The sequence below is a fragment of the Triturus cristatus genome, chromosome 12 (assembly GCF_964204655.1).
Source record: "Triturus cristatus chromosome 12, aTriCri1.1, whole genome shotgun sequence".
In the NCBI taxonomy this organism is placed as follows: Eukaryota; Metazoa; Chordata; class Amphibia; order Caudata; family Salamandridae; genus Triturus; species Triturus cristatus.
The window spans coordinates 830614380-830638242 of record NC_140595.1 but is presented as its reverse complement, the minus strand read 5'-3'; the positions used below and the strand labels follow the sequence as shown (position 1 = coordinate 830638242).

Sequence of the window (23863 nt, the reverse complement as noted above, 5' to 3'; positions counted from 1 at the left end):
TCATTCTGGTAGCTCCGACGTGGGCCAGGCAGCCGTGGTACACCACGCTACTACAACTGTCAGTGGTACCACATCAAAAATTGCATCTATCCCCATGCCTCCTAACCCAGAACCATGGAGAAATCAGGCACCCGGACCCAGCTCAGCTCAACCTGGCGATCTGGCTCCTGAAATCCTAGAATTCGGATACCTTAACCTTCCCCCTGATTGCATGAACATCATCATGGAAGCCAGACGTCCTACCACTAGAGCATGCTATGCCGCAAAGTGGAAAAGATTTGTAATTTACTGCCGTAACAATACAATCAACCCTCTAGATGCATCCATACAGCACATAATATGCTATCTGCTCCATCTTCACAGGTGTAACCTGGCATATTCATCCATACGCCTACACCTAGCAGCGATCGCTGCCTATCTACAAAACAGGCAGCATTTATCACTCTTCAGAGTGCCCGCTATTAAAGCCTTCATGGAAGGCCTTAAACGAGTAATTCCTCCCAGGGCACCACCTTCCCCTGTATGGAATCTAAATGTGGTTCTTACACGTCTAATGGGTCCGCCCTTCGAACCAATGCACAAATGTGAGCTACAGTTTCTCACCTGGAAAACAGCTTTCCTTGTAGCTATCACTTCCCTTAGAAGGGTTGGTGAAATACAAGCGTTCACCATACAGGAACCCTACATACAAATGCATCACAGCAAGGTCATATTTCGCACAAATCCGAAGTTTCTGCCCAAAGTCATTTCCCCCTTCCACCTCAATCAATCAGTGGAATTACCTGTCTTCTTTTCGCAACCCCAATCTGTTGCAGAAAGGGCCTTACACACGCTTGATGTAAAAAGGGCGTTACTATACTACATACAAAGAACGCAACCCTTCAGGAAGACTAAACAATTGTTCGTTTCCTTCTCTCCACCACATAAAGGCAACCCCATTTCAAAATCAGGGATAGCTAGGTGGATTGTAAAATGCATACAAATTTGCTATCAAAAGGCAAAGAGAACATTATCTGTTCCCCCTAAAGCCCACTCTACAAGAAAGTTAGGGGCTTCTATGGCTTTTCTAGGGAATATACCCTTAGATGACATCTGCAAGGCAGCCACATGGTCTACACCGCACACCTTCACAAAACACTACTGTGTAGATGTGCATTCCAAGCAGCAAGCTAGGGTGGGCCAGGCTGTACTAAAGACACTTTTTCAAACAGCTGCAACGGATACCGGTGGTCGCCGCTAGGGTTGGGTACTGCTATATAATCTATGCTAAGTGTACAATCTGCAGCTCATATGCCTCGAACGGAATATGCTACTTACCAGTATGCATCTGTTCTTGGCATGTAGAGCTGCAGAGTTGTACACGCCCACCCGCCTCCCCGGCTACCTGTATCCGTTCCAGTACATCTTATTTAGATACAACACATGGGTTTCTCACTGTTATTACTACGCTCCATCATTTCCCTGTTGGCGAAAAACAATCTGAGGATGGAGCCGAAGCCCATGCGCAGTACGGACCGAAGGAGGAGTCACCAAACTCGTGACTTCCAAAGACTGTCCAAGAAGAAAAACAAACTGCAAACATCCGGGCCCAACACCAGATGGCGATCTATGCTAAGTGTACAACTCTGCAGCTCTACATGCCAAGAACAGATGCATACTGGTAAGTAGCATATTCCATCTCCTTGCAGAACATCTCCCAGGGGTACACAATCAGATTGCAGATCTGCTCAGTCATCAAACACAGCAGATTCACGAATGGGAACTTCATCCCCAAGTTCTTGTTCCATTCTTTCACATGTGGGGCCAGCCAGAAATCGATCTGTTCGCCACACGTCGAAACACAAAATGCCCAAGCTTCGCGTCTAGGTATTCACACCCATTGTCCAAAGGCAATGCTCTATGGATGAACACGGTCCTGACAGCCATGGTTCACAACCCTCTTGGAACTATCAGTAGTTCCTCATCAAAAACTGCGCTTCTCACCCAAGCTTCTCACTCAGAACCATGGAGAGATAAGGCATCCAGATCCCAATCAACTGAACCGTGCGATCTGGCTCCTGAAGTCTTAGAGTTTGGTTACCTCAATCTCCCACCAGACTGCATGAACATCATTAAAGAAGTTAGACATCATAACACCAGAGCATGTTACGCCGCAATATGGAAACGATTTGTAATTTACTGTACAAATAACAAAATCAATCCACTAGATACTTCTATTCAAAACATTATATGTTATCTCTTACACCTACAACAATGTAACCTAGCATATGCATACATGCGACTACGTCTCGCTGCAATAGCAGCTTATCTCCAAAACAGACAAAACTTGTCTTTGTTTAGAGTACCCGCTATTAAAACATTTATGGAAGGATTTAAAAGAATAATTCCACCCAGAGCTCCACCCTCTCCAGTATGGAATTTAAATATTGTTCTTACCAGACTCATGGGTCCCCCTTTTGAACCTCCGCACGAATGCGAACTACAGTTCCTCACTTGGAAAGTAGCCTTCCTAGTCGCTATCACATCTCTCAGAAGAGTTAGTGAACTCCAGGCATTAACCATACAAGAACCATTTTTACAACTCCATCATAACAAAGGGGTTCTTGGGCCTAACCCAAAAGTTTTACCTAAAGTCGTTTCGGCCTTCCATCTTAACCAGTCTGTTGAACTCCCAGTTTTTTTCCCACAATCCGTCTCAGTGGCAGAACGGGCTCTTCACAAGTTAAACATTAAAAGAGCAATACTTTACTACGTTGAAATGACAAAATCATTTAGGAAACTAAACAACTTTTTGCAGCTTTCTTCCCACCTCATCAGGGCAATCCTATTTCCAAAGCGGGCATTGCAAGGTGGATTGTTAAATGCATCCAAATATGCTATCTTAAAGCCAAACAAACACTAACCATTCCCCCTAGAGCTCATTCCACACGCAAAATAGGGGCTTCTATGGCATTCTTAGGGAACATTGCCCTATATGATATCTGCAAAGCAGCAACTTGGTCTACACCACACACATTTGCAAAACACCATTGTGTAGATGTGTTAGCAAGACAGCAAGGTAGTGTGGGCCAGGCAGTTTTACGTACACTACTTCAGGCCACTGCAACAGCTACAAGTTAGCCACCGCTTTGGGAGATAACTGCTATGTAGTCTATGCATAAGCATATGATCTACAGCTCATATGCCTCGAACGGAAAATGCTACTTACCCAGTATGCATCTGTTCTTGGCATATAGAGATGTAGAGTCATATGCGCCCACCCGCCTCCCCGGGTACCTTTACCTGTTGCAGTACCATTGTACTTAGATACATTATACATGGACATCTCTTTTACTACTCTTACTAACTCCATCATCACCCTTTACGGCAAAACAATCTAAGGATGGAGTCGATGCTCATGCGCACTATCACTGAAAGGAGAAGTTACCTACCTTGTGACTGGAAAGACTTCTTTGTACAAAAACAAAGTGCAAACATCCGGACCCAAAACTAGATGGCGATCTATGCATAAGCATATGACTACAGCTCCATATGCCAAGAACAGATGCTTACTAGGTAAGTAGCATTTTCCTTTCTTTAATAGGTTTACCCTACTGCAGGCACAACGTGCTTTCCTTGCATTCAGCGCGCAATGTGCACTTTCACATCTGAAAGAAACACGTTAGTTCGATTCCTCACCTTAGAATATCCCCAGGCGTCAGGCTGGATCCGGAAAGATTTTTGTAGCAATACCCCTTGCGCGTCGCTAGGCGTAGTCTGCGGCTCCGCGTCCGTCGTCGGCGTCGTGTGCCGGAATGACGTCGTCGGAGTACTTGGACACCGCCCTCGCGCGCTGACGTCAGTTCTTCTTTTTTCCGCGCCAGTAAGCGCCGATCTGGGAAGAGCTTACCCCTAGTCATTTTTTGACTAACTTTTTGACACTTTTTGGTCTTTCGACTCGACTGGTGCCGGTAGGATGCCTGGTTTTAAAGCCTGTGACGCCTGTCATCGCCTTATGTCGGTGACAGATCCCCATCGCCGGTGCCTTTACTGCCTGGGGGCCGACCACGACGCGGAGTCGTGCCCCGACTGTCAGGCCTTAACATCGAAAGCTAGGCGGGAGCGGTCCCGTAAGCTTCTCGAGCTTCGGCACTCGGCTCCGCGCCGCTCTCGGTCCCGGTCCAGGAGGAGGTCCAAGGACCGATCGCGGAGCCACAGCCATCGTCATCGCTCGTCGGGGTCTTCGGGTAAGTCGAAGCACTCCAAGAAGTCCAAGAGACGACATCACTCTTCGGACTCCCCTCGCCAGTCGCGTGACTCGGCTGAGGGTCAGGGTGGTCCCACCCCCGTGGCTCTGTCGGAGCCGCAGGAGCCGCGTCCGTCCCCATACCCGCCGGTCCCTGGGACTGACGCGACTCCGGCGGAAGTCAGTGCCTTCCTCTCGGCCATGAGGGGCCTGCCTCCGCCGTCGACGCCTGTAGGCGTGCCTTCGGGCCCCGCAGGTTCGACTGGGCGACCTCACGTGCCGGCGGCTCCGGCGCCGTCGTCGGCTCCGGCCCCGCTGGTCCCCGAGGGATCCAGGCCCGGATCTCGGTCGGCGCCGGTCGACCTCACAACGCCTCCTCCGCCGGCACCGGTTCCACCTCCGACGACGTCCCCGGATGACGTCGTTCCCCAGTTTAGCCCCGGTCCGGGCCCGACGCCGGCGCGGCGCCGCTGCCAGCGCCGATTGGTGAACGCTTCATCTACTGCCCGGCTCCGATCGTTCCTCCTGTTTATCGGGAATCGGATGATGAGGGCGACTGGGAGGTGTATGATGACCCTGTGGCCGCTCAGGCCCACCTTTCTCAGGACTGGGCAGAGGAATTGGGGGATGCCAGCGGTCTGGATACCTCCCCGGACGCTGGTTTCATCTCTCCTCCGATTGTGGCCTCGGAGGTGGGTGCAGCACCACTGAGAAGCAGTGGTGCTGCGCAAGGCGGCCGAAGCCCTAGGGCTCAAGTTGCCTGCTGTGGCCGTGAGGACTAACGTCCTCACTGAGGTCCTTCAACCGACAGCAAGCTCCACTGAGCCTCTGCTGCAGTTTAATGAGGCCCTCATTGACGTTCTGCAGGGCACTTGGTCCAAGCCCTCCACAGTACCTCCTGTGGACCGGATCGTTGCCCGGCGCCACCGCCCTGCTCCGGGCGACCCCAGTTTCCTCTCCCAACACACCACCCCGAGAGTCTGGTTATCCAGGCCTCAACCTCCCAATCCTCCTTCCCGTCCGCTCCTCCTGATCAGGAATCCAAGAGGTTAGAGCAGTTTGGAAAGAAACTGTTCTCGTCCCTGAGTTTGGGACTGCGGTCTTTAAATACCGCTTGCCTGTTGGACCGTTATTCCCACTCTCTGTGGGATACGGTGGAGGACGTGCTGCCCTTGTGCCTGGTGGAGGCCCGGACACGACTCACTCAAGCACTTGCTGACGGTCGAGATGCAGCACGGCATGCCATACGGTGTGGACTTGACACCACGGACTCGCTGGGTCGGGCGATTTCCACCACGGTGGCGCTTCGGCTTCACGCCTGGCTGAGGTCCACGTCATTTTCGGGGGATGTCCAGAGTTCCCTCATGGACATGCCCTTTGATGGCACTCGCCTTTTTGGTGAGAAGGCGGACAGTGCGCTGGCTCGGTTCTAGGACTCCCGGGCCACGGCCAAGTCCTTGGGTCTTTCGGCCCCGTGGCCGCAAACTTCCTCCTTTCGTCCCTTTCGTGGCCAAGGAAGGGGCGCCTCCTCACGTCCGCCCAGCCACCGGCCGCAGAACCAACCTGCACGCGGACGTGGATTCCGCCGAGGTGGTACTGGAGGTCAGCGTGCCGGTCAGTCCACATCCACCCCGGCAGCATCCGCCTCAAAGCCCTCCTAGTCCGAGGTTTCAGGCCCATTTAACGCCAGTGGGCGGCAGAGTTCGCCATCACCTGCTCCACTGGTGCTCCCTCACGTCGGACAGGTGGGTGCTGCAAATCGTCCGAAGGGGCTACTCCCTGCCCTTCGAGACGACCCCTCCAGCCATGCCACCGCTGAAGCACCATATGTCGGGGGATCATTTGCATCTTCTACGAGAGGAAGTTTCGGCCCTCTTGGCCAAAGAGGCCGTCGAGCGCGTTCCTGGTCCAGAAGTGGGTCGTGGTTGTTATTCCCACTACTTTCTGGTTCCCAAGAAGGGCAAAGGGGGCCTACGCCCGATCTTGGACCTCAGGAGCGTCAACGCCTTCCTCCGGAAGGACCGATTTAAGATGCTCACTTTAGCTCAGGTTCTGGCTGCCCTAGACCCTGGAGACTGGATGGTAGCGTTGGACTTGCAGGATGCTTATTTCCACATCCCCGTCCTGCCGGCCCACTGGCGTTACCTGCGGTTCACGGTGGGTCAGGAGCACTTTCAGTTCACCGTGCTCCCCTTCAGCCTCACCAGTGCCCCTCGGGTGTTCACGAAAGTGATGGCGGTGGTCGCAGCTCATCTGCGCAGATCAGGGGTTCCAGTCTTCCCCTATCTCGACGACTGGCTGTTGAAGGCGGACTCGCCCCAGCAAGTCGTCTCCCACCTCCAGACTACGGCCGACCTCCTGCACTCGCTGGGGTTCTCCATCAATGTGCCAAAGTCACTCCTGAGTCCCTCCCAGAAGCTCCTTTTCATCGGGGCGGTTCTCGATTCGGCGCAGTTCCGGGTCTATCCGCCGGAACAGCGGGTCCGGGACATTCAGGCCCTGATTTCCATCTTCCGGCCTTTGTCCTGGGTTTCGGTCAGGTTGGTGCTGCGGCTTCTGGGGCTGATGGCCTCCTGCATCCTGTTTGTACCTCACGCCAGGTGGCGGATGCGGGCTCTGCAGTGGGACCTGAAGTTTCAGTGGGCCCAGCATCGCGGCAACCTGTCCAACCATGTCCTGATCTCGGAGGGCACTGCGAACCAGCTGCAGTGGTGGCTCACGATTCGCGATTGGGTCAGCGGCAGATCCCTCTCCCTACCCCAACCGGAGCATGTCGTAGTGACGGATGCGTCCCTCCTGGGATGGGGGGGCCATATGGGAGAGGCGGAGATCAGAGGACTCTGGTCTCTGGCGGAGACTCGGCTCCATATCAACCTATTGGAGCTGAGGGCGATCCGACTTGCACTGAAAGCCTTCCTTCCCTCTGTCCGGGGAAGTGTTGTGCAGGTGTTCATGGACAACACCACCGCCATGTGGTATTGTAACAAACAGGGCGGGGTGGGGTCGTGGACCCTTTGTCAGGAGGCTCTGCGCCTCTGGACATGGCTGGAACATCAGGGCATCACCCTGGTGGTTCAACATCTGGCGGGCTCTCTGAACGCCAGAGCAGACGAACTCAGCCGCCGGTGCATGATGGATCACGAATGGCGTCTGAACTCGGACGTGGCGCAAGGTCTCTTTCTGCAGTGGGGATAGCCTTGGTTAGATCTATTCGCCACCGAAGAGAACGCGCAATGTCAGCAGTTCTGCGCGTTGGAATTTCCAAGGCGGCACTCGCTCGGAGACGCTTTTCGTCGCGAGTGGAGTTGCGGTCTGTTGTACGCCTTTCTGCCTATACCACTTCTGCCCAGAGTGCTGAAGAAGATCAGGCGCGACCGGGCCCAAGTCATCTTGGTGGCTCCGGATTGGGCACGAAGGTACTGGTATCCTGAGCTACTCAGTATGTCTATCGATCCCCCGATACGACTGCCTCTTCAGGAGGACCTTCTGTCGCAGCAGCAGGGGACGGTCCTCCACCCGAACCTGTCCAGCCTCCACCTCTATGCGTGGAGATTGAGCGGCGGCAGTTGATGCCATTTGACTTGCCTCCTGAAGTCTGTGATGTTATTCTGGCAGCCAGGCGTCCCTCCACAAAGACGGTATACGCCTGCCGGTGGAACAAATTTGTGGCATGGTGCACAGCAAAGGCTGTGGATCCCCTTTCCGCCCCTCTTTCTGAGGTTCTACTCTTTCTTCTTTCTTTGGCCCGGCAGGGCTCTGCCCTGGGCACCCTGAAAGGTTATCTTGCTGCCATCTCTGCCTTCTTGCGGCTTCCTGATCAGCCTTCTCTTTTCAAGTCCCCTGTAGTTACACGCTTTCTAAAAGGCATTACTCATATGGTCCCTCCTGTTCCATTCGTAATGCCTCAGTGGGACTTGAACCATGCTCTTACTTTTCTGATGTGCGCTCCCTTTGAGGCCCTTCACAACTGTCCACTTCGTCCTCTGAAAACTGCCTTCCTGGTGGCTATCACCTCCGCTAGGCGGGTGAGTGAGCTCCAGGCTCTGTCAGCTAAGCCTCCCTTCCTTTCGGTTCATCCGGATAAGGTTGTCCTCCGGACCCGTCCTTCTTTCCCTCCTAAAGTCGTGATTCCCTTTCACATCGGGCAATCTGTCACGCTGCCCACCTTCTTTCCGCATCTTTCAAAAGATGAAGAGAGGCTCCACCGTCTGGACCCAAAACGTGCGCTGTCATTTTATCTGACCCGCACAAACCAGTTCCGGGTGGACGACCAACTTTTTGTTGGATATGTAGGTGCGAAGAAGGGTAAAGCTGTGCACAAACGGGCCATCTCGCGATGGGTCGTGTTGTGTATTAAACTCTGCTATTCTTTGGCGTAAAAGGTCCCTCCTGTTGGGCTGCGAGCCCATTCCACCCGGGCCACAGCGGCGACAACTGCCCTGGGACGGGGAGTCCCCTTGCAGGACATCTGTCAGGCGGCTACGTGGGCTTCGCTGCATACGTTCGCCAAGCACTATTGCCTGGACAGCCAAGTCCGGAGAGATGGCCACTTTGGCCGTTCTGTTCACCAGGACTTTCTCTTGTGATCTTGGTTCGCAGACCCACCTCCGGGGTTGGTATTGCTGGGGTATCTATTCTAAGGTGAGGAATCTAACTAACGTGTTTCTTTCAGATGAACAAGTTACTTACCTTCGGTAACGTAACGATGTATCTGTAAGAAACATTAGTTAGTTAGATTCCTCACTGACCCACCCAGCCTCCCCGTTCTGCGAACCGACATCTAGGGTTAAGGTTCTCCCTTTCAGGGCCCTAGATTTTTTGGCACCAGTGTCGGTCTCTTGCATGGCTCAGCGTCCCTGGCGCGGAAAGCTATGTATAAGAACTGACGTCAGCGCGCGAGTGCGGCGTCTAAGTACTCAGACGATGTCATTCTGGCGCCCGACGACGGACGCGGAGCCACAGACGACGCCTAGCGACGCGCAAGGGGTATTGCTACAAAAATATTTCCGGATCCAGCCTGACGCCTGGGGATATTCTAAGGTGAGGAATCTAACTAACTATTGTTTCTTACAGATACATCGTTACCGAAAGTAAGTAACTTGTTCTTTACAAGCAGCCGGGACAATGGTGGCCGCTTCTTTGCAATGCAATAGGTCTCGCTTTTCCGAGTGTTTGAGCTATTGGCATTGTAAATGCCAATAGCTTAAACACTTGGAAAAGCGAGACCTATTGCATTGCAAATATTTTTTTTATTGTCAAAGCCCCATGCAGCACTTTCACGTGGATGAAGGCCGCGCCCCTTTCTTTAGAAGAGCTGTCTCTAAGGAAAGGTGTGTGGCTACTATTTAAGTGGGGGCTTTTACAAAAAAAGGGATTTGTTTGACAAACAGATGCTTTTTGGGAGAAAAAAAAAATGCCCCATGCCGTGGTTTCACTTTAATAGCGACCGAGCACCTTTTGTTAGACATAGCTTTTTTAAAGAAAGGGGCACAGCCTTCATGCATGTGAAATTGCAGCACGGGGCTTTAACAACAAAAAAAATATTTGCAATGCCATAGGTCTCGCATTTAAACTGTCGGCATCTTGGATGTCAGACCATTGTTTGAAACGGAACGCTGAGAAGTCAGAGATTTTACTCTTTGGAGAAGCTTAGCTAATCTGGGAAGCAACCTGGTGGCCCAATCCTTAGGATCTGCCCCGAGCCCAAACAGGTCGTAAAAAACCTGGGCATACTCATCGACAATGCACTAACAATGCAGAACCAAGTCCGAGCTGTGCTATACCAAAACTATTAAAAAGACTCTTATTATGGATCCCCTGGATTCTGGATTGCAGAAAAACCATCGCTCAGGCTTTACTCTCAAGCACATTAGATTATGGGAATGCGCTCTATCTGGGCATAGCAGTCTCCCTCGTCACTCGTTTGCTGGTAGTCCAGAATGCAGCTGCCAAGCTTGTGTGTAACAGAGGCAAATGCAGCTCGGCATCAGAATGTCTGAGGGAGCTCCATTGGCTACCCGCGCGCCAAAGAGCCTGCAAGATAAAATCGAATGCTATGCCCCCGCAGGGAAATTGAGGCCATGCTACCAGGCACTTGCAAAAACCAGACGCATTGAGAAAGCTAGAGCTGGGGCCGCTCTTTCTCTCATCTGGCGGCAGCTCACTGGAACAGATTTCCTCTGGACCTTTGTCTTGCCGACGACTACATGTCATTCAGGAGGAAGCTGAAGACGTATCTGTTCCCAGGTTGTAATTGTTGACACAGAGGCCCCTAATATCACACCACCCTTGTTCGGGTCATAGCTTTTCTGGCGCCGTGATATCCTTCGGATAAATGTTGCGCTTATAAATACAAATTTACAATGCCAATAGCTCAAATTCTCAAAAATGCGACACCTATTGCATTGCAAATGCTTGTTTCTTTTATGTGGCAGTGCTGGGAAGTTTCCTATGCGCTTTTAAATCCCCTGCACAGTTTCCCTTTACTTCTGCCTCCAGGGCCCATTGATTACCGTGGGCAGCTGACCGGTCCTCAGTATCATTCCTAACCCTCAGACGAGGCGCCTCGATTTTGAACTGCAGAAGCCCATCCATGACTGCTCTGTGCTGCAGGTTTTCATAGTAACTTGTTTTCTGACATCGTGACGAACAAATCATGGTGATGTTTCAGACAGGTAATGACAGGCGGTGCCTTTTCTCTCCGCAGTGGTCCTTCTGAAAATGGCCCCGTGGTGCAGCACAGATTCCGTAGTCAGGTAAGGATGGCCGTGGTTGGCTCAGGGCATGGGTGGGAGATGAGAGGAGGGATCTCTGGCCTGTGGTGGGCTCTTCTGCAGCGTTTCCATAATCTTTTCTATTTGCAGAGCGTGGATCATGCAGCGCCCAGCAGCCTCCCTCAGACCCCCACAGCAGAGACGCCGCTGCCTTCTGGTGAGTCTGGGAAGAGTGAGGCACTCGGAGAGCTTCAGCTATATGGGAGTGCTGGGAAAAGCGAGGTGCGCACAAACGAGGCGCACACATGCGAGGCACGCACATGCGAGGCGCTGTGCACGCACAAGCGAGGCGCGCGCGCACAAGCGAGGCGCGCGCACACGAGCTGTGTGCACAAGCGAGGCGCGCACAAGCGAGCCGCGCGCACAAGCGAGGCACGCACATACGAGGCGCGCACATACGAGCCGCACACAAGGGATGCACTTATAGGAGATCCTGGGACGAAGGAGGTACAGTCTTGCACACTATCGTACGCGAGGTAATGTGAGGAAAGATCACTTTGCTGTTAGGACGAGAACCGTCACTCTAAAAGGTTGGTAACCTGGACCTCCAAAAGGCCCTCGTTGGAACAGATTCTCGGGGAAACCCCAGGGTTGCAGTGGCCACCAAGGAGGCTGTGTCGGAGGATTTGGAAATCTTCCTCCCCTCTCATTGGTTTCATCCTCATTTTAAAAGAGCTGTCTGAGTCCCTTGAATTGGAGTCCTCTGTGTTACTCCAGTCCTCCGAGTTGGATGTCCATTCATCCGTATTATGACGTCATCCCTAGCTCCTCTCCTGTTATTCCTTTTGGGTGCCTGAGTCTGGTAGTCATCTACTACATACGGGTAGACTTTTTCATGAGAAAATCTATCTAGATCTTTTCTGAGCTTGTTCACTTTATATTTTAACAGGTTTTTTTTTGTTTCATTTAAATTCTTAGTCACTTCTAATTTCTTTTTGAAGACTGTAATTTGTAGTGAGCCGTTCACTTGGTTCTCTAGTGGTTGAATTTCTCGTAGTAGAAGATCTGCTGTTTCCTCTGCCATGTTGATAAGAGGATAAGCCACTCTCTAGTGCACTTCCATGGTATTAGGGACCAATCCATTTTAAAGGATTTATTGTCTAGGAAGGGTTTGGGGGCATTGGACACTATGAACCCCTGTAGTGCTGTATGGTCTCTTAAATATTCAGTTAGTATTTTCCACATGTAGTGCAGTGCATATGTGTTGTTGTTTCATATTGGAAAGTTTGTTCCATTCTTCTGTTTGTGAAAGAGTCTGTGCAATGTGTGTATTTAAAATGCTTGGTGTTTTGAGAATTGATTGTACCATGGCATCCTCGAAAGAAGAGCCTACACGATCAGTCATGATAAAAAGGACGAAGGACTGAAAAGCTCTTTATACAGCGGTAGGTCTATGATAGAGCAAAGGACCAAGAAAAAAGACCTCAAGCCACAACGGCTGTGCTCCAGTAATACCAAACATAGGGTCTCTAAAGGAGCATCTATCTTACCTCCCAAATTAACAATCTTCCACACTGTTGTACGCTAGGTAATGTGAGGAAGGAGCACTTTACTGTTAGGACGAGAACCGTCACTCACCCGAGGGTGACATGTTTCATCATTGTGTTCCCTCGTCACACAAGGACCGCCCTGAACGAGGGGTTGAAACATGTTCACCCACTGAGATAGGGTACTTTTTACCCTCTGTCCTTGCATTTTTCAATCCTATCCGATGGGGGCACCAGAATAAAAGTGTTTTCGTACACCTGGAGATAGTTTTATTAAAACTGTAGGTCCTTTTTGCACTCTGCCCCTCACTCATCATTATTACTATCTTGTTCATCAAAACACCTCCGCTCCTCCTAGTTCTCCTTCTGGGAGATGTAGCCCCCACGAGGTACCTTGCGGTCCTTGTGTGAGGAGGGAACCCAATGACGAAGCATGCCACCCTCGGGTGAACGACGGTTCTCGTCCTAACAGCAAAGGGCTCTTTCCTCACATTACCTAGCGCAAGATTGTCAATTTGCGAGGTAGGATAAATGCTCCTTTAAAGACCCTGTGTGTGGTATTATAAGCTAGGCACACACAAGGGTTTCACTCATAAAAGATGCTGTACCAACGAGGCTCACGATAATGAGGTGCACACAAGGCTCCAGGTGCAGTAGGTACTGGGACAAACAAGGTGCACACAAGGGTTTCACTTTGAAGATCCTGAGTGACACCAGGCACACGCAAGGGTTTGACTTATAGAAAGATGCTGAGACAAACGAGGCGCACACAAACGAGGTGCACACACAGGTTTCACATATAGAAGATGCTGGGACAAACGAGGCGCACACAAAGGCTCTAGGTGTAACAGGTGCTGGTACAAAAAAGGTCCACTCAAGGGCTCCAGTTACAGAAGATGCTGGGACAAACGAGACGCACACAAAGGCTCTAGGTGTAACAGGTGCTGGTACAAAAAAGGTCCACTCAAGGGCTCCAGTTACAGAAGATGCTGGGACAAACGAGACGCACACAAAGGCTCTAGGTGTAATAGGTGCTGGTACAAAAGAGGTCCACTCAAGGGCTCCAGTTACAGAAGATGCTGGCACAAGCGAGGCGCACACAGGGTCTTCGGTTACAGAAGATGCTGGTACAAAAGAGGTCCACTCAAGGGCTCCAGTTACAGAAGATGCTGGTACAAAAGAGGCGCACACAAGGGCTCCAGTTACAGAAGTTGCTGGTACAAATGAGGCGCACACAAGGGCTTCAGTTACAGAAGATGCTGGAACAAAAAAGGCGCACACAGGGGCTCCAGTTACAGAAGATGCTGGAACAAAAGAGGCGCACACAACAGAAGTTGCTGGGACAAACTAGGCACACACAGGGGCTCCGGTTACAGTAAATGCTGGGATAAACGAGGCGCACACAGGAGCTCCAGCTACAGAAGATGCTGGGACAAACGAGGCGCACACAAGGGCTCCAGTTACAGAAGATGCTGTAACAAAAGAGGCGCACACAAGGACTTCAGTTACAGTAGAGGCTTGGACAAGCGAGGCGCACACAAGGGCTCCAGTTACAGAAGATGCTGGGACAAACAAGGTGCACACTGGCTCCAGTTACGGAAGATGCTGATACAAAAGGCGCACTCAAGAGCTCCAGTCACAGTAGATACTGGGATATACAAGGCGCACACAGGGGCTCTGATTACGGTAGGCGTTGGTACAAAAGAGGCGCACACAGGGCTCCAGTTACAATAGGTGCTGGTACAAAAGAGGCGCACACAGGGCTTCAGTTACAATAGGTGCTGGTACAAAAGAGGCGCACACAGGGCTCAAGTTACAATAGGTGCTGGTACAAAAGAGGCGCACACAGGGCTCCAGTTACAATAGGTGGTGGTACAAAAGAGGCGCACACAGGGCTCAAGTTACAATAGGTTCTGGTACAAAAGAGGCGCACACAGGGCTCCAGTTACAATAGGTGCTGGTACAAAAGAGGCGCACACAGGGCTTCAGTTACAATAGGTGCTGCTACAAAAGAGGCGCACACAGGGCTCCAGTTACAATAGGTGCTGGTACAAAAGAGGCGCACACAAGGCTCCAGTTACAATAGGTGCTGGTACAAAAGAGGCGCACACAGGGCTCCAGTTACAATAGGTGGTGGTACAAAAGAGGCGCACACAGGGCTCCAGTTACAATAGGTGCTGGTACAAAAGAGGCGCACACAGGGCTCCAGTTACAATAGGTGCTGGTACAAAAGAGGCGCACACAGGGCTCCAGTTACAATAGGTGCTGGTACAAAAGAGGCGCACACAGGGCTTCAGTTACAATAGGTGCTGGTACAAAAGAGGCGCACACAGGGCTCCAGTTACAATAGGTGCTGGTACAAAAGGGGCGCACACAGGGCTCCAGTTACAATAGGTGCTGGTACAAAAGAGGCGCACACAGGGCTCCACTTACAATAGGTGCTGGTACAAAAGAGGCGCACACAGGGCTCCAGTTACAATAGGTGCTGGTACAAAAGAGGCGCACACAGGGCTCCAGTTACAATAGGTGCTGGTACAAAAGAGGCGCACACAGGGCTCCAGTTACAATAGGTGGTGGTACAAAAGAGGCGCACACAGGGCTCCAGTTACAATAGGTGGTGGTACAAAAGAGGCGCACACAGGGCTTCAGTTACAATAGGTGGTGGTACAAAAGAGGCGCACACAGGGCTTCAGTTACAATAGGTGCTGCTACAAAAGAGGCGCACACAAGGGCTCCAGTTACAATAGGTGGTGGTACAAAAGAGGCGCACACAGGGCTCCACTTACAATAGGTGCTGGTACAAAAGAGGCGCACACAGGGCTCCAGTTACAATAGGTGCTGGTACAAAAGAGGCGCACACAGGGCTCCAGTTACAATAGGTGCTGGTACAAAAGAGGCGCACACAGGGCTCCAGTTACAATAGGTGCTGGTACAAAAGAGGCGCACACAGGGCTCCAGTTACAATAGGTGCTGGTACAAAAGAGGCGCACACAGGGCTCCAGTTACAATAGGTGGTGGTACAAAAGAGGTGCACACAGGGCTCCAGTTACAATAGGTGCTGGTACAAAAGAGGCGCACACAGGGCTCCAGTTACAATAGGTGCTGGTACAAAAGAGGCGCACACAGGGCTTCAGTTACAATAGGTGCTGGTACAAAAGAGGTGCACACAGGGCTTCAGTTACAATAGGTGCTGGTACAAAAGAGGCGCACACAGGGCTCCAGTTACAATAGGTGCTGGTACAAAAGAGGCGCACACAGGGCTCCAGTTACAATAGATGCTGGTACAAAAGAGGCGCACACAGGGCTCCAGTTACAATAGGTGCTGGTACAAAAGAGGCGCACACAGGGCTTCAGTTACAATAGGTGCTGGTACAAAAAAGGCGCACACAGGGCTCCAGTTACAATAGGTGCTGGTACAAAAGGGGCGCACACAGGGCTCCAGTTACAATAGGTGCTGGTACAAAAGAGGCGCACACAGGGCTCCACTTACAATAGGTGCTGGTACAAAAGAGGCGCACACAGGGCTCCAGTTACAATAGGTGCTGGTACAAAACAGGCGCACACAGGGCTTCAGTTACAATAGGTGCTGGTACAAAAGAGGCGCACACAGGGCTCCAGTTACAATAGGTGCTGGTACAAAAGAGGCGCACACAGGGCTCCAGTTACAATAGGTGGTGGTACAAAAGAGGCGCACACAGGGCTCCAGTTACAATAGGTGCTGCTACAAAAGAGGCGCACACAGGGCTCCAGTTACAATAGGTGCTGGTACAAAAGAGGCGCACACAGGGCTTCAGTTACAATAGGTGGTGGTACAAAAGAGGCGCACACAGGGCTCCAGTTACAATAGGTGGTGGTACAAAAGAGGCGCACACAGGGCTTCAGTTACAATAGGTGCTGGTACAAAAGAGGCGCACACAGGGCTTCAGTTACAATAGGTGCTGCTACAAAAGAGGCGCTCACAGGGCTCCAGTTACAATAGGTGCTGGTACAAAAGAGGCGCACACAGGGCTCCAGTTACAATAGGTGCTGCTACAAAATAGGCGCACACAGGGCTCCAGTTACAATAGATGCTGGTACAAAAGAGGCGCACACAGGTCTTCAGTTACAATAGGTGCTGGTACAAAAGAGGCGCACACAGGGCTTCAGTTACAATAGGTGCTGGTACAAAAGAGGCGCACACAGGGCTCCAGTTACAATAGGTGCTGGTACAAAAGAGGCGCACACAGGGCTCCAGTTACAATAGGTGCTGGTACAAAAGAGGCGCACACAGGGCTCCAGTTACAATAGGTGCTGGTACAAAAGAGGCGCACACAGGGCTTCAGTTACAATAGGTGCTGCTACAAAAGAGGCGCACACAGGGCTTCAGTTACAATAGGTGCTGCTACAAAAGAGGCGCACACAGGGCTTCAGTTACAATAGGTGCTGGTACAAAAGAGGCGCACACAGGGCTTCAGTTACAATAGGTGCTGGTACAAAAGAGGCGCACACAGGGCTCCAGTTACAATAGGTGCTGGTACAAAAGGGGCGCACACAGGGCTCCAGTTACAATAGGTGCTGGTACAAAAGAGGCGCACACAGGGCTCCACTTACAATAGGTGCTGGTACAAAAGAGGAGCACACAGGGCTCCAGTTACAATAGGTGCTGGTACAAAAGAGGCGCACACAGGGCTCCAGTTACAATAGGTGCTGGTACAAAAGAGGCGCACACAGGGCTCCAGTTACAATAGGTGCTGGTACAAAAGAGGCGCACACAGGGCTTCAGTTACAATAGGTGCTGGTACAAAAGAGGCGCACACAGGGCTCCAGTTACAATAGGTGCTGGTACAAAAGGGGCGCACACAGGGCTCCAGTTACAATAGGTGCTGGTACAAAAGAGGCGCACACAGGGCTCCACTTACAATAGGTGCTGGTACAAAAGAGGCGCACACAGGGCTCCAGTTACAATAGGTGCTGGTACAAAAGAGGCGCACACAGGGCTCCAGTTACAATAGGTGCTGGTACAAAAGAGGCGCACACAGGGCTCCAGTTACAATAGGTGCTGGTACAAAAGAGGCGCACACAGGGCTCCAGTTACAATAGGTGCTGGTACAAAAGAGGCGCACACAGGGCTTCAGTTACAATAGGTGCTGCTACAAAAGAGGCGCACACAGGGCTTCAGTTACAATAGGTGCTGGTACAAAAGAGGCGCACACGGCTTCAGTTACAATAGGTGCTGGTACAAAAGAGGCGCACACAGGGCTTCAGTTACAATAGGTGGTGGTACAAAAGAGGCGCACACAGGGCTTCAGTTACAATAGGTGCTGGTACAAAAGAGGCGCACACAGGGCTCCAGTTACAATAGGTGGTGGTACAAAAGAGGCGCACACAGGGCTTCAGTTACAATAGGTGCTGGTACAAAAGAGGCGCACACAGGGCTCCAGTTACAATAGGTGGTGGTACAAAAGAGGCGCACACAGGGCTTCAGTTACAATAGGTGCTGGTACAAAAGAGGCGCACACAGGGCTCCAGTTACAATAGGTGGTGGTACAAAAGAGGCGCACTCAGGGCTTCAGTTACAATAGGTGCTGGTACAAAAGAGGCGCACACAGGGCTTCAGTTACAATAGGTGCTGGTACAAAAGAGGCGCACACAGGGCTTCAGTTACAATAGGTGCTGGTACAAAAGAGGCGCACACAGGGCTTCAGTTACAATAGGTGCTGGTACAAAAGAGGCGCACACAGGGCTTCAGTTACAATAGGTGCTGCTACAAAAGAGGCGCACACAAGGGCTGCATTTGAAGTTGGTGCTGGAACAAGTGCGGCTCACCGCTTCAAGTGCAAGAGGTGCTGCGACTAGCAAAGAGCATACCTGAGTAAACTTTTAGAGTGTACTAGGACGAGCGAGTGACACACACTGCTTCACTTGTATCAGCCACTCAACCCACTCAGCGCCCCTCCTCCACAACCGTCCTCCCTGCCTCTCCCCCAACCTGGTGAGTCCTTTATTTGGGATCTATATCCAAGCTTAGAAGGATTTGCTGACTTTGTATGTGTATAAATTCATACAGGGAACTCCAACCTTTCCGCTTCAGTGATTATAAGAAAAAGCTCAGAATAACTTATCCATTTAAAAGCAGCTCTGCCTAAATGTGGCTGCAGCCAAAGATGGACCAGCCATGCCCACTAAACTTAGTAGCTCACACCAATACTGCCGAACTTTACCCATATTCTTTGGCCAACTTTTCCATGCTCTCTTAAGTGCTCAATGCCTGACTGCACCCTGCACCCTTCTGCAATCACGCACTAGTGGCCAGCTTTAACGCCTGGTTTTCCATCCCTACTGGCCAACTCTACCCCACAGCTTTCTAATATCACTCCTCCTTTCGGCCAGCTTCAAGTCCTGGTTCTCCTTGCTCCCTTTTATTTTTTTTCCCTGAGTTCTATATAGCGCAACTTGACCCAAAGGAATCAGAGCGCTTTACACGAGCACCACTTGCGTTACATGAGGACACATCCATTTTTGTTAGGCGTGGGGAGATTGAGTGACTTGCCCAGAACCACAGGATGTTGAGTGTTGTTGCCGAGACTCGAACCCGGTTCCCCAGATTTGAGGTTGACCGCCCTAGCTGTGGTCAACTTCATCCCACGTCTTTCTAAAATCTCCCCTTCTTTCTAAGATCACCCCTCTTCTGGCCAACTTCACCCTACTTGTTTCTATGATCACCACCTTGCCATGCAATACAAGTCCACAGGGCCCCATTATTCGACAGCGATATGGATGTTGTATTTCAGGGTTCAGGAGTATGTAGTTGTATGGGCATTGAGGATTCATGTTTGAATGAGTCCAGGAACAGCTGGCGGTGGAGATTTGGAAACATTCAGTATGGAACAGAAAAGACTATTGTCCTCAAATGTGCTTCTGGATCAAGTATAGCCACAAGCTGCAGAACTGTAGTTACAAGTAAGTCATTCGTTACAGTGCCAGAAACGCAGTGCCGTTGAGGAGTGTCACGCCTGAAGCTGGCATCTGCTCTGTGCCAGGTCTGCACTGGAAGCCCTCACTGGCAGCATCAAGTGGTGCTCTATGGCGGAAAGGGAACCCCATAAATCTGCACTGCAAATACTGACCGGGCAAGACGAGGGAAATACAAAGCTTCATTCTGGCGGTCCATCAGAAAGTAGCAGAGTACGAAAGTTAGAGAGAGACAGCAAAATGCCCCCACTTCATTGACCAGGTTGTAAATGCAAGAGCAGAAAATAATTATTTATTGTAAATTATTCATGCCATCTTTCAGAGACTGAGCTATTTGGTATGGGCTACAGGAACTAGCAGCATTGCGTATGACAGGAGAAGTCAGACCATGGATTTCTAATAACTACTGTCATTACAAGAACATGTAACCAACGGCCTGTCATGTATGTAAGTGAGCTGAACAGAAAGAGATATACAAGAAGGTGACATGCCAGAGGAAACCGCCAAGATGAAAATGAAGCTAGGAAAGGCTGATGACGTTATGAGAAGATGCCAAGCCTAGTCAAGTACAGGGGCACTCTTACCTTCATTCGGGTTGTTCTGAACACAGTGGCGTTCCAGGCCTTTCCAAGGCTGCAGCAGGCCTGGGGAATTCTGGATATAATCACAAAGTTTTCTTTAACTACTGGCCTTCTGCATCCTCCTAGTTCCAAACAGCAGATGGCATAGGAGGGCTCTGCTCAGAGGTTTCCTGGGCTGCTGCCCTTCTGCATCCTCCTAGTTCCACATGGCAGATGGTATACGCCGGCTCTGCTCAGAGGTTTCCTGGGCTGCTGCTCTTCTGTATCCTCCTAGTGCCAACAGCAGATGGCATACGCCGGCTCTGCTCAGAGGTTTCCTGGGCTGCTGCCCGTTTGCGTCCTCCTAGTTCCACATGGTAGATGACATACGCGGGCTCTGCTCAGAGGTTTCCTGGGCTGCTGTCCTTTTGCATCCTCCTAGTGCCAACAGCAGATGGCATGCGCGGGCTCTGCTCTGGGGTTCCATTGGCTGCTGCCCTTCTGCGTCCTCCTAGTTCCACGTGGCATCTGCGGGCTCTGCTCAGAGGTTTCCTGGGCTGCTGTCCTTCTGCATCCTCCTAGTTCCAACAGCAGATGGCATGTGCGGGCTCTGCTCAGAGGTTTCCTGTGCTGCTGCCTTCTGCATCCTCCTAGTTCCAACAGCAGATGGCATGTGCGGGCTCTGCTCAGAGGTTTCATGGGCTACTGCCCGTCTGCGTCGTCCTAGTTCCACATGGCAGATGGCATGTGCGGGCTCTGCTCAGAGGTTTCCTGTGCTGCTGCCTTCTGCATCCTCCTAGTTCCAACAGCAGATGGCATACGCCGGCTCTGCTCAGAGGTTTCCTGGGCTGCTGCCCTTCTGCGTCCTTTTAGTTCCAACAGCAGATGGCATACGCGGGCTCTCCTCAGAGGTTTCCTGGGCTGCTGTCCTTCTGCGTCCTCCTAGTTCCAACAGCAGATGGCATATGCGGGCTCTGCTCAGAGGGTTCCTGGGCTGCTGCCCTTCTGCATCCTCCTAGTTCCAACAGCAGATGGCATACGCGGGCTCTGCTCAGAGGGTTCCTGGGCTGCTGCCCTTCTGCATCCTCCTAGTTCCAACAGCAGATGGCATACGCCGGCTCTGCTCAGAGGTTTCCTGGGCTGCTGCCCTTCTGCGTCCTCCTAGTTCCACATGGCAGGTGGCATGTGCGGGCTCTGCTCAGAGGTTTCCTGGGCTGCTGCCCTTCTGCATCCTCCTAGTGCCAACAGCAGATGGCATACGCGGGCTCTGCTCAGAGGTTTCCTGGGCTGCTGCCCTTCATCATCCTCGTAGTTACAACATGAGATGGCGTATGTGGGCTCTGCTGTGCTCAGAGGTTTCCTGGGCTGCTGCCCTTCTGCATCCTCCTAGTTCCACATGGCAGATGGCATGTACGGGCTCTGCTCAGAGGTTTCCTGGGCTGCTGCCCTTCTGCATGCTCCTAGTTCCAACAACAGATGGCATACGTGGGCTCTGCTCAGGGGTTTCCTGGGCTGCTGCCCTTCTGCATCCTCCTAGTTCCAACAGCAGATGGCATGTGTGGGCCCTGGTTAGAGGTTTCCTGGGCTGCTGCCCTTCTACATCCTCCTAGTTCCAACAGCAGATGGCATGTGCGGGCTCTGGTTAGAGGTTTCCTGGGCCGCTGCCCTTCTGCATCCTCCTAGTTCCACATGGCAGATGGCATACACCGGCTCTGCTCAGAGGTTTCCTGGGCTGCTGCCCTTCTGCGTCCTCCTAGTTCCAACAGCAGATGGCATGTGTGGGCCCTGGTTAGAGGTTTCCTGGGCTGCTGCCCTTCTGCATCCTCCTTGTTCCAACAACAGATGGCATACGCGGGCTCCGCTCGTAGGTTTCCTGGGCTGCTGCCCTTCTGCATCCTCCTAGTTCCACACGGCAGATGGCATACGCCGGCTCTCCTCAGAGGTTTCCTGGGCTGCTGCCCTTCTGCGTCCTCCTAGTTCCAACAGCAGATGGCATGTGCGGGCTATGCTCAGAGGTTTCCTGGGCTGCTGCCCTTCTACATCCTCCTAGTTCCAACAGCAGATGGCATGTGCGGGCTCTGGTTAGAGGTTTCCTGGGCCGCTGCCCTTCTGCATCCTCCTTGTTCCAACAACAGATGGCATACGCGGGCTCCGCTCGTAGGTTTCCTGGGCTGCTGCCCTTCTGCATCCTCCTAGTTCCACACGGCAGATGGCATACGCCGGCTCTCCTCAGAGGTTTCCTGGGCTGCTGCCCTTCTGCGTCCTCCTAGTTCCAACAGCAGATGGCATGTGCGGGCTATGCTCAGAGGTTTCCTGGGCTGCTGCCCTTCTACATCCTCCTAGTTCCAACAGCAGATGGCATGTGCGGGCTCTGCTCAGAGGTTTCCTGGGCTGCTGCCCTTCTGCATCCTCCTAGTTCCAACAGCAGATGGCATGTGCGGGCTCTGCTCAGAGGTTTCCTGGGCTCCTTCCCTTCTGCATCCTCCAATGGCATATGTGGGCTCTGCAGTTGAACCTCGTGGGTTCAGTGTGCGCAGAATGAGTGCTGCCGCTTCATCCAGCTCTCGTAGGAGGCGGCTCAGTATCTCCTTTGGTGACAGATGAACACCTACTTGACCTGAGGAAGAGGCCACTCACCCTTCCACATACAGAGCTCACGGTTGTGACAGACATGTCACTGCTGGTATGGGGAGTCACCTTGGGGAGGTGGAGATCAGAGGCCTCAGTTAGAGAGGCAGCTCCATATCAATCTTCAGAAGTTTCGGGCAATAGTCCCCCTTTCTTGCGATCTATCAAATGGAGGTTGGTGCAGCTTCTCACAGACTACTTGTTCAACCAGCAGGGCTTAGTGGTGTCGTGTATCCTTTGCCAGAGGCTGTGTGCCTTTCGAGGTAGCTGGACCAAATTGCCATTTTGCTGGTAGCCAATCCCTTAGGGAGGCCCCTGAATGCCAGAGCAGACAAACCGAGCATTTGTCTGACAAGCCAGAAAAGAGGTCTCCCTCTCAAAGTGGTGAGGGACACTTTCGACCAGTGGGGTCTGCGCTGTCCAGATCTATTTGCTACAATTTAGAACATTGGTATTCCCTGGGGTTTCCTCCAAGGCATTCGTTCGGAGAATCGTTCTAGCTGGATTGGAACTAAGGACTGTTGTATGCATTTCCTTTGCTGCCACTCCTGTGTCAAGTTATAAAGAAAAACAGGAAAATCCAGGCTCGCGCCATATCGATCATCGGCTCCTGAGCATTTGCTTCCTCGTTGGGAGGGTTTTTGTCTCAGCAGCAGGGCAGTTTCCACAGCATACACCTACATTCATGCAAATTGAGCTGCATTAATTGAAAGCTTTTGCCTGATCAACCAGTGTTGTTGAAGTCCCTGGTTGTCATGCATTTTATAAAGGGTCTGACTCTCATGCTGCCCACCAAGCCATTCGTTTCTCATGCTTCCATGGGAGTGGAACTTGGTCTTTAACATTCCCATGTGCATACCCTGCGAGCCGATGCACAGCTGTTCTTATGGCCTCTTGACTCTAAAGGCTGTCTTCCTCATTGTGGTTACCACAGCACGCCGAGTGAGTGAGTGAGTGCCCTACACCACCTTCTCTCTAGACAAATTGGCCTTTCCACCAAAGCTTGTAACTCTCTTCTACGTTGGCCGATCATTTACTCGTTCTGCCATTTCCACAGATGTACTGTATCAAAGCTCATGAACCTGCATGGCTAGCAGGCTTGCGGAACCCATACAGTGATGCCTGCAGATGCTCACAGGTGCCCTTGTTAGAACAATACATGAAAATGTGAATACAACAGGGAGAAAGATGATATGCGAAGCACAAGCAAGAAATCGAGTGGTCTGGTGGCTCTTCACA

The 23863-nt window shown here is 51.7% G+C and overlaps 1 protein-coding gene across 2 annotated transcripts in view; it reads left to right on the top strand.

The window, feature by feature from the left end:
- LRCH4 (leucine rich repeats and calponin homology domain containing 4) overlaps nt 1-23863 on the top strand; it is a 553531-nt gene that overhangs the window by 462731 nt on the left and 66937 nt on the right. For both annotated transcript variants that reach the window (XM_085638321.1, XM_085638320.1), the window contains exons 13-14: nt 10932-10980; nt 11089-11155. In XM_085638321.1, coding sequence (XP_085494447.1) covers nt 10932-10980; nt 11089-11155 — 116 coding nt within the window. The remainder of the gene's footprint in view (nt 1-10931; nt 10981-11088; nt 11156-23863) is intronic.